The 17,123-nt window shown below is 54.0% G+C and overlaps 1 protein-coding gene across 9 annotated transcripts in view; it reads right to left on the reverse strand.

Annotated features, from left to right (window-relative positions):
- CAMSAP1 (calmodulin regulated spectrin associated protein 1) overlaps positions 1-17,123 on the reverse strand; it is a 40,775-nt gene that overhangs the window by 12,821 nt on the left and 10,831 nt on the right. For 7 of the 9 annotated variants that reach the window (XM_070455241.1, XM_070455238.1, XM_070455232.1 and 4 more), the window contains 7 exons: positions 14,020-14,282; positions 13,116-13,277; positions 9,442-9,522; positions 8,541-8,573; positions 6,265-6,406; positions 809-948; positions 622-718 (listed from right to left, as the gene is read on the reverse strand). In XM_070455241.1, coding sequence (XP_070311342.1) covers positions 622-718; positions 809-948; positions 6,265-6,406; positions 8,541-8,573; positions 9,442-9,522; positions 13,116-13,277; positions 14,020-14,282 — 918 coding nt within the window. Of the gene's footprint in view, positions 1-621; positions 719-808; positions 949-6,264; positions 6,407-8,540; positions 8,574-9,441; positions 9,523-13,115; positions 13,278-14,019; positions 14,283-17,123 lie in introns of those variants that run through there. The other 2 variants (XM_070455253.1, XM_070455248.1) reach the window with 1 other exon arrangement.

Below are 17,123 nucleotides of genomic sequence, written 5' to 3' on the forward strand. Positions count from 1 at the left end.
GAATAGTCTTGTTATTTACCGCTATTTACAACACTAGCAAGAAGAATCTTTTTTAAAAAAAATCCATTTTTATAAGTACTAAAAACAAAACTCTTACATGAAACCAAACTTCTCAAAAAAAAAAAAAAATGGTTTCAAGGTCATTAGGCATATTCTGTAATGAATAAAACAAATATTTTACCCAAATAAGTACTAAAATCAAAAAACCCAAGCCAGACTAGGCCAGCAAGCACTGGTGTGGGAAGGGTGCACGGACCCCTAACACGCAGCCTCCTCCCTAGGCCCGTGGACAGAGCCAATCAGGACACCCTGCGGCCAAACCCTCAGGAGGCAGCTGGTCAGCGGGGCTCAGCCTGTGACCGAGCGCCTCCGGTGGCCACTGCACTTCAAGCCCCCATGGGCTTAGGGTGGAGGTCAGGCCCAGCCTGAACCTGCTCACAGAACACGGGTCCAACAATGACAGTCCTGGTGGCCAGACCTCGACTTTGGAAGCAGACTGCGCACAGTCTGTTGAGCTCCCTGGCACTCCCGAGAGAAAGCCCTGGTTACACCCCACTGCTGCATAAAGGCGGGAGCCTGAGAGCACACCCGAGCACTCACTTCCGGAGGTTCGCCACTCACCATCCTTCAGGTCCTGAACATCCCTGGGCTGCACAAACTCTGGCTTGACGCTCTCAAACCACCAGAAGAGCTCGGCAATAAAAACCATAACATTTGGCTACAAGAAAAAACCAAAGAAATCAAGGACACAGTACATAGCTTATTTCCACCTGGTTTTAAAAATGTGCTTTTGATAACTGAGTATTACCTTCAACACTAAAGGAGCATACAGCATATCTTCTAGGGTGAGATAAAAGCATTTGTTAAGATATTCATTGGAGAATTCTCTCAGAAGCCGAATGTTATACAAACTGTCAGCCATCGACGTCACCTCCTTCAAGCATATATCTAACAGATAAAAAGGAAACTACAATTTATTATAAAGATATGCTGTTTTATGATGTGCATGCACACAGATCCGTGTGAGCATATATAGACACAACTTTCAATTGAAAAAAATTTTAAATGAAGATAGAGGTGACATTTAAAAACATAAAAAGCATTATTAAACATCACAAGTGGTTATCAGTAATGCTAAATATAGAAAGAAAACACATAGAAAAAGATAGGAAAAATCTCCAGGACCTGAATTTTAACTGTTAATATCTAAAAAGTATACAGAAATGACTTGAACTCTTAACACAGGGTTTCCAGCATGAACTGTGACAATCTCCTTTCAGTTTATAAAGACCTGTGCATATTTAACCAAGCTTCTCCCCCAAGTCCTTCCAATGACACCATCTCCATGGGTGGGAGAGGGGAGCATAAAACGGGAGACGTCAGCCTTGTCCTGAGAAAACGTACGGGACACTGCTAATCACAGCAGTCAGGAGCCCCGCAGAGCACGGTCTCTGTCTGCTGGCTGCCTGCACCCAGAGCAGGACCACTCTTCCATTGCATGCTGCTCCGCAGGACGCCAGACCACCAGCCAGAAAATCCCAGCACGGACGCCCCTGCTGGGCCACTGAACAGACTCCTGAGGGGCGTGGGCCCACCCCCCGGAGCAACCGGAACACCCAGATACCACCCAAGGCTCAACTAGAGGTGGCGGTACTGACAACTTTAATCTGCCTGTGAACAAATACACAGACAGGATTGAGAAACTTACTTTAAAGTAACTTTACTCCTAAGAAGTCATTTCCAAAGATGTAGTAAAGTCTCATGCACAAATGGGATTTATGTTCGAACTCTGTCCTACGTGGCAATGCCCTAGCACTGCGAATTCTCAAGAGAAAACTTTCATTGAGTAGTGTGCACAATTATATTGCTAAGAAATGTTCCGTTTACTCTAAAACTCAGATTGTGTAACATTACAGATATAAATATCAGACTCCCAGCTACCCTCCACCAAGTGAACAAATGTTAACATTGTCCGCTCTCTTATTCAGATCTTACTTTCTCTCAGTAAGCACCCAGTGCGGACCCACCTTTCCCCAAGGCAGCACCCTCTAAGCCCTGGGACCTGTCGCATGCAGCGTCTGCATCACGTGAGGCCTGCCCGATGAATCATGGACACAGTGCACTGCAACCTGGCTGAATGCAGACAGACAGCACTCACGACGACAAGCCATGCCTAGCAGGTGGCAGCCTATTATTTCCCCCAGACCCAGAATTATGTCTCAAAAGTTCTATGCGGATGTGAGCAGATTTTGTCATTCATTTCAACAGCTGTACTTGTTGTTGTTCAGCCACTAAGTCATGTCCAACTCTTTTCAACCCCATGGACTGTGGCCTGCCAGGCTCCTCTAATTCTCCACCACCTCCTGGAGTTTGCGCAAACTCATGTCCATTAGGTCGGTGATGCTATCTAACCATCTCATCCTCTACCACCGCCTCCTTCTTTTGTCTTCAATCTTTCCTACTATCAGGGTCTTTTCCCACGATGGTATTCCCATCTCTTTAAGAGGTTTCCACAATTTCCCAGTGGCTATAGAGGATTCAGGGTTTCCCTTGTGGCTCAGCTGGTAAAGAATCCGCCTGCAACACGGGAGACCTGGGTTCGATCCCTGGGTTGGGAAGATCCCCTGGAGAAGGGAAAGGCTACCCACTCCAGTATTCTGGCCTGGAGAATTCCACAGACTGTGTATAGTTCATGGGGTCGCAAAGAGTCGGATACGAGAGAGCATCCTTCACATTCACTTAGGATTCCACAATTTCTGCTATTATGAAAAACCAAACTTGCATGCTTTCTTCATCGGGAACCCTTCCAGAAGGGGTCACAAGCTACGCTGTTCACACCTGGCCCTGGCCTGTCCACACCCCAGCCTGCTCGAGGCTTCTGGCCCCTCCCTGCACTGGGCCGTGTGCTCGCCTGGACCACCTCTTCTTCAAAAAGCCTGCTCTTACTTCCCCTCGGATTCTTCAAATCCTAATGATTTGTCAGAATTCTTTGTGTATGCTGGTTAAGAAACAACAGTGTGGCAACCCCTTGTCAATTTATATTTATTTCAAATATTTTTTTGTGGACATATTTTAATCACTCAGTTTTATGATGTTCCTCTGTCACCACAGTAAATTTTACACAGTTAAATGTAGGAATCTTCTCTATTACTTGTGATATTCTGTAATTTAAATAATCCATCCCAGTACCAATGTTATAACAATATTTTCCTATTTTATTACCCAAGTTTTTCAATTTTGCTTTTCTACCCTTGTGTCTTCCGTCCAAGGCATGGTGTCTGGCACATGTGGGGTGGGGTCCCACTGCATTCACCCCTCACAGGGGGTGCGTCCCCAGTCTGTGCTGGCCACCCCCCCAACCCGACAGGCTGTGGGCCACGCCAGGCGCCAGGTTCCCATAGAGCATCGGCCTGCACCCCTCTGCCCAGCTCCCCGTGCTCAGCTGAGGCAAAGGGAAACAGAGAAGTCTGGGACAATCAAAGCGACAGTATACTGAATGGGTCAGTGTGCCGAATGAAGCAAGAATCCACGAAGCCCTCCCGACACAGGAGACTGGCCCCCGGCACTGCAACGCCGGCTCGCCAGGAATTCCCAGCCGACGACCGCGCTGGGGTTAAAAGCGTGACCAGGAGCCCGATGTCCATGCAGCCCAGTCACCCGTCAGTCGTAAAGCAAAGAGCAACGGCGTCAAAGGCGAAAGGCCGGCACCCAGGGACAGCGGCGTGTCCCGGACACAGCACCCCAGGCAGTGCGGCTGGCGACACTGGGCCCTGACTCCCACTGGGAGGGAAGGCCCGGACCCCTCCTCTCACGCCCTGCCCCTGGTGCTGGGGGCGTCAGTCCCGGGGGCTCCCCGGGCTCTCGCTCAGCCTCCCACACCAGGGGGCACGGCCCCCAGGGCGGAACCTGCAGCTCAGCCTGGCTCCTCCCCACGCTCAATGATTCCTGACCAGCAGAGACAGAAGGCTACTACTCTTCATTCTCTTTCCCTCAGCTTTTTTGGGTTTATTTCTCTATTATTATCAAATGCACTAGATCAACCTGGCATACTGATTTTTAAACCCCTTGCTCTGCAGGACATGCACTGAGGCGACAGTTCAGTCGCTCAATTGTGTCCGACTCTTGGCAACCCCATGGACTGCAGCATGCCAGGCCTCCCTGTTCATCATCAACTCCCAGAGTTTACTCAGACTCATGTCCGTCGAGTCACTGATGCCATCCAACCACCTCATCCTCTGTCGTCCCCTTCTCGTCCTGCCCTCAATCTTTCCCAGCATCAGGGTCTTTTCCAATGAATCAGCTCTTCACATCAGGTGGCCAAAGGACTGGAGCTGAGGCAACAAGTCTCCCTTTAAGCCATCTGAGCCACGGCCCATGCATTCAGGCACGTATGTCACTCATTTATCCCACAAATACCTACCAGTTTGTCCCAGACACCAATGGGGTGTGTTAGTGAGCTGAACGGATGAAGACACCTGCCCTCGGTGAGCCCCCACTAGGAAATCCCGCTGTGACTCCAAGTTAGATCATGAAATGTTTTAGAGTAAGTTCTTTGGTTTCCACACATTCAAGATTTCCAGTCTGGAGAAAGACACTGCACGTTTCTGTTACTGATTTCCCGTTTTACCGTGTTGTGACGAAATCTGTCGTGGTTTCTCCTGTGGCCTTAAGCCCGGACTTGTAAACACCTTATTCCATTCTCATCTAAGAGGGCAGGTTCCCTGTGAGCTGGTGCCCTGGGCCCGGCCTGCGCCCGTGTGCTCGAGTCCCCTCCAGCCTCCTGGCCCCATCTGCGTCATCACTCGGTCTTACAAGTTAGGTCACAAGTGTGCCTCCGGTCATCTCACCCTGTGTCGCTTTTAAAACCCCATTCTTAAGTTCTGCTACAGGCACAGTGAGCCTCGACTCTCTCCTCCTACGGGCTTGATTCATCCGCACCACAGACTCTCCGTTCCTAGTACCTCTTTGTGTCTCCAGAGCCCAGTGGAGAGGTGAGAAGCAGGCTGGACAAAACCAAAGTCAGAACTACTGAACCAGCGAGGCAGAACTCCTACGAGGCAGCTGCAGGAGGTGCCGAGGGCCAGGGAGACCCCCGCGCACATGAGCGTGCCACTCCAGTCTCTCCCCCGAAGTCTTCATGGCGAACACTGTGCGCTTCATCAGATGTCCGTCTGCACAAGTCTGTCTGCTGTGCCCACCAGCCTGCGGCCTGCTGCCTTCCTGCGGGGGTGGGGGCGGGGGTCCGCCGGTGGCCGCACTCCTGCACTGCAGCACTCCAAGTGACACCCACAAGTCTCCTGAGTCCTGACTCCAACTCATGTGAACTCACTGCACACCTGCCTCCTCCCCACCCAGGATGCAGCCTGGGGGCCCACTTCCCCCTGAAAGATCCCCCTCAGTCCCGGGCCTGGGCATCCGACAGGCCTCCTGGTTTTGTCCTGCTGGCAGGGGGTGCTCCCCAGTCCTCCCAGGGCACTGGTCACAGCTCCCATGGCAGGCGGCCTGGGCCACACAAGCACAGAGGCCTAGAGGCCCAGGGCAATCAGGTGCCAATTCCGAGATTTTCACTAAAGACAGAGATCCCTCCCGGAACCTGAGACTCCCCCTCTATTTCAAAGTCACCTGTGTGTTTTAGAAACTACCAAGCCCAGCACATCTGCACCTGGATCGGGGCGGGACCACAGTCAGCCCTTTGCCAGCCACGAGCCTGGCAGACACACCCTGTGCAGCCTGCGGTCAGGGCATCTGTGGAATTCACGCCCCTGCCCCGCCCCACATCAGAGAGGAGGGCTCAAGGCAAACCCACATCAGCACCCCGTTCCTGCCGGTGCCGCTCGGGGCATCACTTATGCCGTTCCCCACGGCCCAGTGACGCCGCCAACGGCAGGCCTGCAGGCACCCCCCGCCCCCCCCCCCCGCCCCGGCCGGTGTGTCCACAGGCTAGATTCTGCACTTGTTTTCCCAAACCACATTCAGGACGCTTTACCTCGACTGGAGTGCGGCTGATCGGCTCTTAGCCGTCCCAAGACGTCAGTCCGGTCACTGATAGGGAACACGCTACCATATATGTCCCACCCCCCGCCCCCCAACCAGGTACAACGCAGGCCAAGCCCAGGCATGCTGTCGCCAGATCTACACATCCACGCGCTGCCCCAGTGGGCGCCAAGGACTCAGGGCTACCCCCGCCTGCTTCATCATCTACACCAGAGATCTGCACACCCTCCAGCCCCCTGGGTCCCCTCGAGAGGCGCAGGCCACACTCACCGTCCAGCTTCATCTGCTCTGGGCAGTAGTAGTGGACCACGGCCAGGAGCGCCGCCCCGTGGCTGCCATCCCGCATCAGGTCCTCCAGCAGCGGGAAGTGGGGCGGCTGCCGTGCGGACAGGTGCTCTCGGCGGTAGCGCACCTGCGGGAGAGAGAGGACCTGGTCACCGCGCGGCGCCGGCGCTCAGCCAGCATCCATGGCAGCTGGCCGGACCACGGCCAGAACAACAGCAGCCACGCGGGAAAGCCTCGCGGTCTGGGTTATACCCTCTGCCTGGAACATGCGTCCAGACCCAGGGAACTGTGCTTCTTGGCCACAGCGGGCGACCGCGGTGAGCTGCTCAGGACGCCAGGGCCGTCTCACTCTGAGGGCCAGGCACCCCAGGAAGGAGGCAGGACACACGTCTACGTTGCCAGGGGCTGCACACGGTCCACGGATGAGAAACAAGTTATGTGGTGAATGCCCTACGCCGGGAAGACCCACATTACTGGTCTTTCTCAGAACCAGCAGCACACACCTCGGCATTATGAAAAACACAAGGCAGCATGCACATGGAGTTTGGGAAACTTCCAAAACCAGCTTAGACAAAAAGTCGTCTGATCCATCCTCCAGCCCCTCAGATAAGCGCACGGGCACGTGGGGAATCTGAAGGCACGTGAAGTGCTATAAAAAAAGGCATTTCTTCCAAAGTTTCTGTGCCGCTGTGTTTATGGACAGGAAACAAGTGCTCAGGGCGGAGCCTCCCCCGCCTGCAGGGGCCGCCCTGTACCTGGGCCTCACTCAGAGCGTGGACACACAGGCCGCCGGGTGACCACGTCCTGTGGTGTAGGTAAGCCTGGCATTTTTGCGGCCACGCTTTCCCCAGGGTATACCGGAGAGCACAGTGCCGGCTCGAGGAACAAGGCCCGTGCTGATTTCCGGAGCCACATGGGAGAGTCAATCAACCCAAAGGAAACCCCCAGCAGCAACCCCGGAGTGCCAACACCAGGCAGTCAGCAGCGGCATGTGCACCGAAGATGCCCCACCTGGGCCCGTGCGATGCACACCACTCCCACCAGTCTCCACGGGGACTTTTAACTTGTTTCTCGGCCTGGTGCAGGCTCCCGCCCAGGGCCAGGCCCAGGGGCTCCCGCGTGCAGCCCAAGGCATGCGCCCGACCAGCCTCCACACGCGCACACACACACACAGACACACAGCACACGGCAGAGCACAGCATGCAGGAAAGCGGATGGTTTCTCGCCCAGGACGGATGGTGTGCGTCTGCGTTGGGGAAGGCGCTGACCCCTTGGGTCCGGGAGCCGGCACCGCCCCTCGAGGGGGCCCCACTCCCAGCCCCGGGCCCACTCGCTCGGGCAGCCGAGGGGACCGACCACCTGGGAGAAGACCCCGAGGGCTCTGCTCCTGGCCATGTCTCCCAGTGAGGCCCTTGTCTCGTCTGACACCCTCCTTCCGGAGGACCTCCATGCCTCACTGTCCTCACTACGCCTCGGATCTGCTTTCACAGGTCGCTCTCTGGCCTTTGGTTTCCAGCAAGTTAAGAGATATGCAAACACTCAAAAAAAAAAATTTGGCCTTTCCCTTCTTTGTGATTATTACATTTCAAAGAAGCAAAATTATCCATCAGCCACAAAGTGGACTCTGTCATTGTTCATGCAGATCCCACTGACAGTTTATATCTATCGTATCGCCTTTATAGTCGAATCCTAAGGACCATTTGATCCAAACAATTAAACTAAAGGGACAGGCAAAAATAAGGAAGCTTCAAAAAGATTTGTTCTGCAGAACTTCATTTCAAAGGGCACCACTTGGAGCACCAAGTATTTGTCCGTGGGAAACGGTGTAACAAAACAGGTCCATTTCCAGAACAGTCACTGGTGAACCATGCCACCAGGAAGAACAAATCCAAGGGTCACTCGGCAAATCATGCCACGGGCCATTCCTGCCAGAATCTATAAGGGAATGGATCCTGTCGCTGACCCTGAAGTTCATCACAGAAAGCATGAAACTACCTCTTCAAAGGAGAAACATGAAGCTGTCTGTCAAGTTCACCTAAAAAAGCGGGCACAACGCGCTCTGGGTGGTGGCTATAGCAGGCCTCCCTGGAGCGGAGAGGGCCCGTCCCGGTCCACCCTGCCCAGAACTGGGCCAGCCCTGCCCCGCAGGAAGTGCAGCAGACCACCAGGGAGGACACGCAAACAGAGACACAGTCACGAGCGACTTGAAATGGAAGCAGGTGATGGCGGCGGACGGCCGTCTGCGCACAGGGTCCACTTACGGGCACTAACTTCCAGTACCACTTGGAGGGAGACTGCTCAGGAGGCGAGGGAAGGAAGGCAGGAGAGGAGTCAGCAGGCAGGTCCGCTGAGGACGGACGAGACACACTCCACACGCCACGCTCACACGGGAGGTGTGCCGCCTCCGCGAGGCGAGCTGTGCCCAACGCACATGGCCCGGGGCGCTCTGCACTAGCAGGGGACCCAGGGGACCACAGGCACCCCCGCGACACTAGCCTCTGGGGGCGAGCGGGCCGGGCCCCCCAGAGGATACGCGCCAAGCCCACTCAGAGAGGGCCTCGGCAAGCCGCCTGCACCTGTCTGAGGGGGCTCACGGCGGCCTGGCTGGGCTGAGGGACCTGCGGACAGCACCCCCGGGGCCCAGGAGGGAGCGAGTGGAGGCTCCCTTGACCTGCAGCCCCGGCCAGCCATGGTGTGCACACGCAGAGGAACGTGGACTCAGTCACACACGCACGTGGCCACCCCACCCCCCAAAACAGGGACAAACAGGATGGAGGTGTGTCGTTTCACTGGACACAGGACCCTTACCCTCCTGAACACACTGGACGCATGGCCCACGAGGGCCCCGAGGGGACTTCTGGCTGCCAGGAACATCCCCTCCTGTGCGGACTCCCCTCGGGTGACCCTGCACCCTCGGTGACCCTTACGCCCTCCCTCTGCTCCCCCACCCTCCCAAGTTCAAGTTCAATACTAGACCACCCCTGCCTGGAAGAAAGGACAACGGGCTGCGAGCCCCTGCCGCCAGGGCAGGGCCCCAGGGCACCCACCCCCTGCCTGGCGAGTGAAACGGAAGGACAAGCAGGGAGCCCACACAGACACAATCCTCTACAGTCGGGAGCTACAGCCACAGAGCATTCCCGAGAAGTGAGATCTGCCCTTTACCTTCTGATGAGCTGGACTTTCCAATAACTGCTGCTTTAACTTAACTTCTTTCTCTGTTATCTCTCTCATTTTAAGATTTACCTAAAGCGGAAGAAATCAAATGCATTAGGAAGGCAATTGAGACTGATTTCCAACACTGGGGTGTATGTCCCTCCTCCACGACCCAGACCCCACCTCGGCTGTGTGAACTCTCTCAGATGCAGGTGACACAGATGCCGTGACCTGTGACTCTGACCCCGTGACCCTTGACACAGAGAAGGAGGAAGGGCCTGGCGCGCCCTGGTGCCTGTGCGCTGCTCCCCGCCTCATCGCAGAGCACCCTGGGGGCTCAGGCAGCACGGGGTCACCGCCACCATCACCAAACCCCGCTGACAACATGGCCTGGCTGAGACCCACCCCGGACACCCAACAGGGGCCCACACATTCCCACCACGATACCACCAGCAACCACCGGACACCAGGAGCACTTACTACAGCCGCTCAGAAATAAAAATACCTTCTTCTGGAATTATTACCTCAAAGTTAAGATCAAAACTGCAAATTACAAAACAATGCCATGGAGAAAAACACTGAACAAGGCGCGTGGCCGAAGCCACAGTCAGATGAGATGCCGCAGAACTGAATGTCTCATCGTCAAACAAGAACACAGATACGTGAACTCATGCAAATCAAATCAAGGACAGGGAATAAACTCTTTTTTAATACTTATTTATTTGCCTACATCAGGGGTCTTAGTTACGTCATGTGGGATCTTTCATCAGGGCACATGGATTCACCAGTTGTGGCGTGCGGACTTTCAGAGTCACCACGCACGGATTTCTGGAGTCATGTGGCACACAGACTCAGCAGTGGCTGAGATGAAATGCAAACCCAGACATCTCCAGCATTGGGTTAAATGCAGTTCGTCTAAAACTCCAATTGCTTAGAAGAGATCCGTAAGAAACCCACTTTAAACAGAAAGACAAGGAGAAATTAAACATAACAGGAAGGGGAATCCCTGGAGATCCAGTGGTGAAGAATCTGCTTGCCAACGCAGAGGACATGGGCTCAATCTCTGGTAAGGGAAGATTCCAAGTGCCAAGGGGCAACTAGGCCCTCAAGTCACAACTACTGAAGCCCGGGGACCCTAGAGCCCATGGTCTGCAACAGGAGAAGCCCCCACTCGCCTCAATTAGGGAAAGCCCACGTGCAGCAGTGAAGACCTAGCGCAACCGAAAACAAATAAATAATTAAAAAATAAAATATGAGGAAGGGAAGACATGCGCTGGTCGCGAGAAGGCTGGAGGCAAGGACTGTCACCTGTGACAAACGGACTCTTTGCAACCATAAAAGGACAGAAAAATCCTAAGTGCACAAATGTAACAACATGTGATAAACACATAAAGCAAGGACGGACATGAACAAAAGGCGAAACAGAATCATGCCTGGAGATTCCAACTCTCTTCTCCGGTCACTGCCTGACGGGGCATGAAGCCCCCGAAGATGCACCCCACCCACAGCAACCTGAACTGACACGTGCAGCGCGCTGAGCGAACAGCAGAGAGCATGGGGAACACCTGGCAAGACCACACAGTGGACACAGAACAAGCCTCAATAAGCCTTGAAGGACTGCAGCCACACAGCGTGGTCTCGACCACACCGGAACGAGAAACCAGCGCTCTGAAAAATACCCAGAACCACCCCACCAAACATGGGAACTAAACTATAAGCTTCCAGACAACCCACTGATGGAACAAGGATCCACCAGTGAAACAAAATATCTTAAAGAGAAGGAAGAAGACCACAGCATGTAATAAAGATGTGCACTGTGCAGCTAAAGTACTACTTAAAGAGGACTTATTAGTTAATAAGTCCTCCAAATGTTTATATTAAAATGAACAACAGTGTAAAAGAACTAATCTTCTACTTTATCTAGAAAGGAGAGAAAATTAAATTCAAAATAAACAGAAAAAATAATAAAAGCAAGAAGAGACGTTACATAGAAAATAATTGGAGAAATCAATAAAAACCAAAAGCAGGTTTTTTAGGACATTAATAAAATTGATAAACTAGACCAACAAAAGGAAGAAAAACAGACAGACATTACTAAGAGCGGGAAACAAGAGGGGACATCACTATGGATCATACATACACGAAAGGACAACAAAGAAATATGAACGTGATGATAAAGTTAAAATTTAGAGAAAATTGACAAATTCCTTGAAAGTCACAAGTTGCCAAAACTGACATGAAATTAAACAGAAATCCTAAATACCTTACATGTACACTGAAGAAGTTAAATTCATAATTAAAATCTTCCCACTAAGAAAACTCCAAGCCCAGATGGGTTCAGCAGTGAATCCATCAAAGACTTCATGACAAAATAATACTAATCGTACAAAAATTGTTTCACAAGATAAAGGAGGGAACACTTCCCAACTCATATTTTTGACACCGGCCATTATTCTGATGCTGAAACAATAAAAACACAAGAAAATACACCGAAGAAAGTGTTAGATCCCTAGATCTTTATATACATAAAATACTCTCAAAACTGATTAAGACAAACCACCTCATTAAACCTGGGCCAATTATCTGAACGGACACCTAACAAAATACACAGAAACACCTTTAGTCGTTAGGGAAATGCCAACTAACACTGTAAGATAACACAGCCACTCACGGCTGAACAGAAAGACTGACACCACCACGGATGGGCAGAGCGTAGACACCAGGACCCTCGTCCCGCACCCTAGCCAGGCCCCACTCTGCCCTCCAGATTCCCGCGGGGTGCTTCCCACCCGCACCCCCATGCGAAGCCAGCGGGCGTGTAAGGGCAGCTGCTTCCGCCACAAGACGATCTCACAGGCACTGGCCAGGCGGCGAGTCCCGACCACGCCCAGAGGTCCACCGCGAGCCCGAGGAGAGCCCCCACCTCACTGGGCGTCCCTGACCCCCAAGGCCCGGCCCTGCACGGGGAGGAACCAGGAGCAGGCTGACCGTCTCAGCAGACGTCCTGGCAGAACGTCATCCCCGAGACACGCGGGCCCCGCCTGTCTCTGCCCTGCTCCTCGGCTGACCCCGGATAAAGCCCTTACATGCAGAGGACGCGTGTGCGAGCTGTGCAGTGAGGAATGCATGAGCTCCGGCACACAGCACAGCCCCGAGCGGGCTGCTGGGCTTCGGCCCCTCTGCTCTCTGAGCGCAGAGCCCCGCAGGCAGCACCTCTCTGCAGGGAGGGGCTTAATAACCCCAGGCTCCAAGGGAACCATCATCACACCCCACAGAGAAAGAACATTCTTCACATGGACCTTACAGATGGTCACACTGTGAGCTTCTAAATGACAAAGGAGAAAACAGCATTCAAGAAGACACCCTTTTCTCTTAATCAAAACGCCTTCTAAAACTGAGATCTCCATGGATGCACACTGGGTGCCTGTGATAAAAACAACAAGAATTTATGAAGCAGGGCCGTGCGACATGGCCCCTTCACAGCCCCCTCATCCTTCCGTCTGTACACGCAGGAGGAGCCCGTCTGTCCAAACCACAGCGGACCGTCTCCTGGGCCTCCGGCTGGGCCGCATTTCAGCGGGACACACAGGAAGGTGATGCTCTCGGGGAGAAGGGACCTACACCCACAGGGCACCCCTGGAGCTTCAGGCCTCGCCCGCCTCGGCAGGGCCCCCCAGGCTCACCTTGTTGACCCAGAAGACCATGGCATCCTCAAGGTCGTACGGGAGCTCTTTGGAGGCGCTGAAGGTGGAGAAGCGCTTGACGCTGGCCACCACCTTCTCAATGCTGATCATCTCCACGGTGTAGGCCATCATGAGGGCGTCCACCATCGCCATGTGGGCGCTCTGGGGGCAGAGGCAGCAGTCGGTCACCCTCCCCTGCCCCGCAGCCCAGGGTCAGGTGGAAATCCTCCCCACACCCACACGGGAGCCCTCCTCGGGGTCACCTCAGCTTGGCCCCCCATCCTCCTCTCCAAGGACTCCATGAGAGCTCAGCCATGGGAGAAGGCACAAGACAGGCCCGAGGCCGCGTGACTACTGCCAGCCCCGGGCATTCAGGGGTCCGCATGCTGAACTCAGGCCTTGAAGCCCTTTCTTCCCGGAACCGGGAACATCCTCCCAACCCAAGACACACCCAGCCAGGCCAAAAACCAGAAGATGCAGAACACCCGAGAATGGCCTGAGCTAAAGCACGTGGGAAGCGCCAGGAGGTGGGTTCGACCTGGAGCAGCCTGGCCTGGAAACGCCAGACTGGTGAACGGCTGTGGAGAAGGATGGGGAGGGGGACGCTCAGGGGAGGAGAGGCGCGTCTATTTCTTTATTTTGGCAAGAAAATTCTTAGAAGATACATGTGAAACACTCTCTGAGTGGGCCCAGCAACTCCATATCGCCACCTCTAAACGCAACTCGGTTTCCCACGGTCGGGTGGGGCAGCGCTGCCCCGGGGACAGGCCAGGAAAGCAGCCCCCACCCTGTTCCAGCCCAGCCACATCCCGTCGAGAGAAGGTGGTCTCAGGCCTGAAGTTTCGGGGCAACTCCGCCGCGCTGCAGGGCACAGCGGCCGCCCCCCACCGCCCAGGCCACTCACCATCTTGATGGGCGCATGGCTGAGGTCGGGCTCCGTCACGGGGGTGTCGTCACTCTCCATCACATAAATCCCTTTCCGGGACAGAGCCTGGATGACGGACTGGTGTCCCTGCAGGGCGGCCACCTGGTCCCCTTTGAGGATGAGGCTGCACACGCGGCAGTACAGTTCGCTGGACAGCAGGAGCTTGATGACCGGAGGCTTGATGTGCTCCTGCTCGTACTGGTCAATGTAGAAGGGGTCCCTGAGGTCCTCGGGGATGTCATCTGCAGCGACAGGAGACCCCCGCATGTGGGCGTTACACCCAAATGCAGCCGCACCGGCCACTCGCAGCCGCTTCCCGCCTCCTGGAGCTGTTGGTGGGACGGTGGCCTGAGGACGCCGAGCTGGGGACACAGGTGTGGGGACGGCCGTCTGCAAGGTGAGGTCTGCAGGGACAGCCTTCATTCACCAGGAGTGTCGGGAGCCAGGGCTGCCACACCACAGCGATCCAGGCTCAGGACTCCGGAGTGGCCGCAGGAAAGGCCACAGAGAATGAGAAGATTTGGACAAGTCTGTAGTTAACACAGGGCCACACTCAACGCAGAAGGAGGATCAGAGCTCAAGGCCTCGTGTAAGCTGGACCACGTGTGGGCCTAAAGCAGGACCCGAGCATGGCGGCCTGGCCTTGGCTGGGCGCACCGCTCACGGCCAGTCAGAACCTCACCTTGAGTGCAAATCACAGACACTATGAAGGCTGATCTCCTAGGGTCGGGTGAGGATTAAATCATAACACGTGCGTAAGTCACGGCGCTGAGAGCCTGGAGCTCCACAAAATTCACACAAGTTTAGGTTATCAATCCTGTTATCAACCAGGCTAAAAAGACAGTCAAGGAAGTGCCTTCCTGGTGCCGTGCGCCACGCTCTGCCTGTCCTGTCAACCGAGGCTGCCCCGCTAGCCTGGGGTAGGGCAGTGAAGACCTGGAGCATGCGGGGGCCGAGACCCCCAGGAGGTGCCCACCCAGGCGGAGGAAAACGCAGGCTACGGGCCCCCATGACGCAGCAGGACAGAGAGCCTTGAAACACACCGCGGAGTCCAGCCCCGCCCCAGACCAAGCAGATCAGAATGCCCTGCCAGCACCAGCATTTGTTCCGCTGAGAATCGCTACATCAGAGACTCCGGAGGTGGCTGACAGTCTCCACCGAGAACTCACTCACTTCTTCACGCTGGTTGTGGCAACAAGCACTCAGAGGTCTTCTCATTCTGGACCCCCGTGCGCCCCACCCTTCACTGGAGACATCGGACGGGAGAGAAAGAAAGCGGGGGCAGCACCCAGTGCCCCTCCCTGCCCCACCAAACAAGGCCCAGGGACAGAACCAGCTCCCTGCCTGCAGGCGCAGGCAGTTCAGGAGTGAGGCCCTGGCCTGCCAGCCGAGGGGAAGCCAGCAGGAGCGGAGAACCCAGGACAGGAGGGAGCCTCAAAGGGGACCCTCGTTCACGGATAAGCCCCTCCTGTGTGAAGTGCGAGCAGGACAGACCCGAAGAACCGAAATGACCTTGGAACCCACGGCCTACAGACAGCAAACAGATGTCTGTTGTGGAACCTAATGGGGTTTACTGCAACCCCCAGAAACACCAACATCCTCCAGAGGATTTTAGCGGGACCCAGAAAACAGCCTCACATTATTCAAACTGTCCAGGACCCAATCCATATTTACTCAACATAAAAAGACAGGAAAATGTGACCAATTCTCAGGGGGAAACAGACACCGACTCTGAGATGACCCAGATGAGAGAATCACCAAAGACTTCAGAGCATCTATAATGACAAGGCTCCATGAAGCCCTCCTGAAACAGATGGAGAGAACAGAAGTCACTAACAGAGAAATAAAACTTATTTTAAAAAAACCACCTTCAGGATTTCCCTGGGGGCCTGTGGTTAAGAATCCACCCGCCAATGCAGGGGATGAGAGCTGGATCCCTGGTCTAGGAAGACAGCACACGCTGTGGGGCAACTGCACCCATGTGTCACAAGCACAAAAGCCCACGTGCTCCAGAGCCCACACCGCAACCAAGAGGAGCCCCCACTCGCCGTAGCGAGAGAAAACCCGAGCACAGCAACAGAGACCCAGCACAGCCATGAACAAAGGTACAAACACATTTTAAAAGCTTTAAAAAGAAAAAAAACAAACCTTCAGAACTGCAAAATCTAGTTACCAACAGGAAGTTCAATGACAGATTCAAAAGATGAACAAAGCAGAAGCACACTCACAGATACGGAGAAGAAACCAGTGGCGACCAGTGGGAGGGTGGGGGCGGGCAGCATAAAGGCGGGGGAGCGGGGTTACAAACAAAAATACACTGGGTACAAAGCAGGCTCAAGGACATCCTGTACAACCCAGGGAATGTGGCAATGTTTTGTAATAACTATAAATGGAAAGTAACCTCTAAAAATTGTATAAAAATAAATCAAAAATTAAGTTAAATTTAAAAAATACAAACAAAACAGAGAAAACAATCAGTGAACCTGAAGACAGATCCACAGAAATAATCCATCTGCAGAGCAGAGAGAAAGACGATGGACTGAAAAGCAGAGACCCAGTGACCGCTGCCACCGAGGGGAGCCTGGGGCAGGAAAAACATTTGAGTAAATGGTGCCCGGAACCTCCCCACGTCTGATAACACACCAATTTACGGGCTCAGGAAGCCCAGCAAACCCAAACAGAACCAACTTGAAGAAAACCAGGCCCACACACTTCCTAATCAAACTGCTGAAAGCCAAAGAAGTATCGGGCCCGGGGGACCTGAGTGGAGGCATCAGCCAGACCTCCGACGGCTACACTTAAGGAAAGGAAACAGGACAGAATTAAGAATTCTGGCAGAAAAATGGAAATTATTTTTAGAGAGAGAGAGAAAAGAACTTGGCAGATTAGGAAAAGAACCAAGAAGAAATTCCAGAACAGAAATATACAGTGACTGAACGGACACCCTGGACGGCTGAACAGCACCTCATACGCAGAGGAGAGAAAGGACCGCAGAGAAGGCTAGTGAGAAGCACTGCCGGCGCCCCAGGAAGAGAGGGGAGAGAGCAAAGGGCAGAGACAGGACTTCAGCAGCAGTGGGCGAG

Source organism: Odocoileus virginianus, chromosome 2 (assembly GCF_023699985.2).
Source record: "Odocoileus virginianus isolate 20LAN1187 ecotype Illinois chromosome 2, Ovbor_1.2, whole genome shotgun sequence".
In the NCBI taxonomy this organism is placed as follows: Eukaryota; Metazoa; Chordata; class Mammalia; order Artiodactyla; family Cervidae; genus Odocoileus; species Odocoileus virginianus.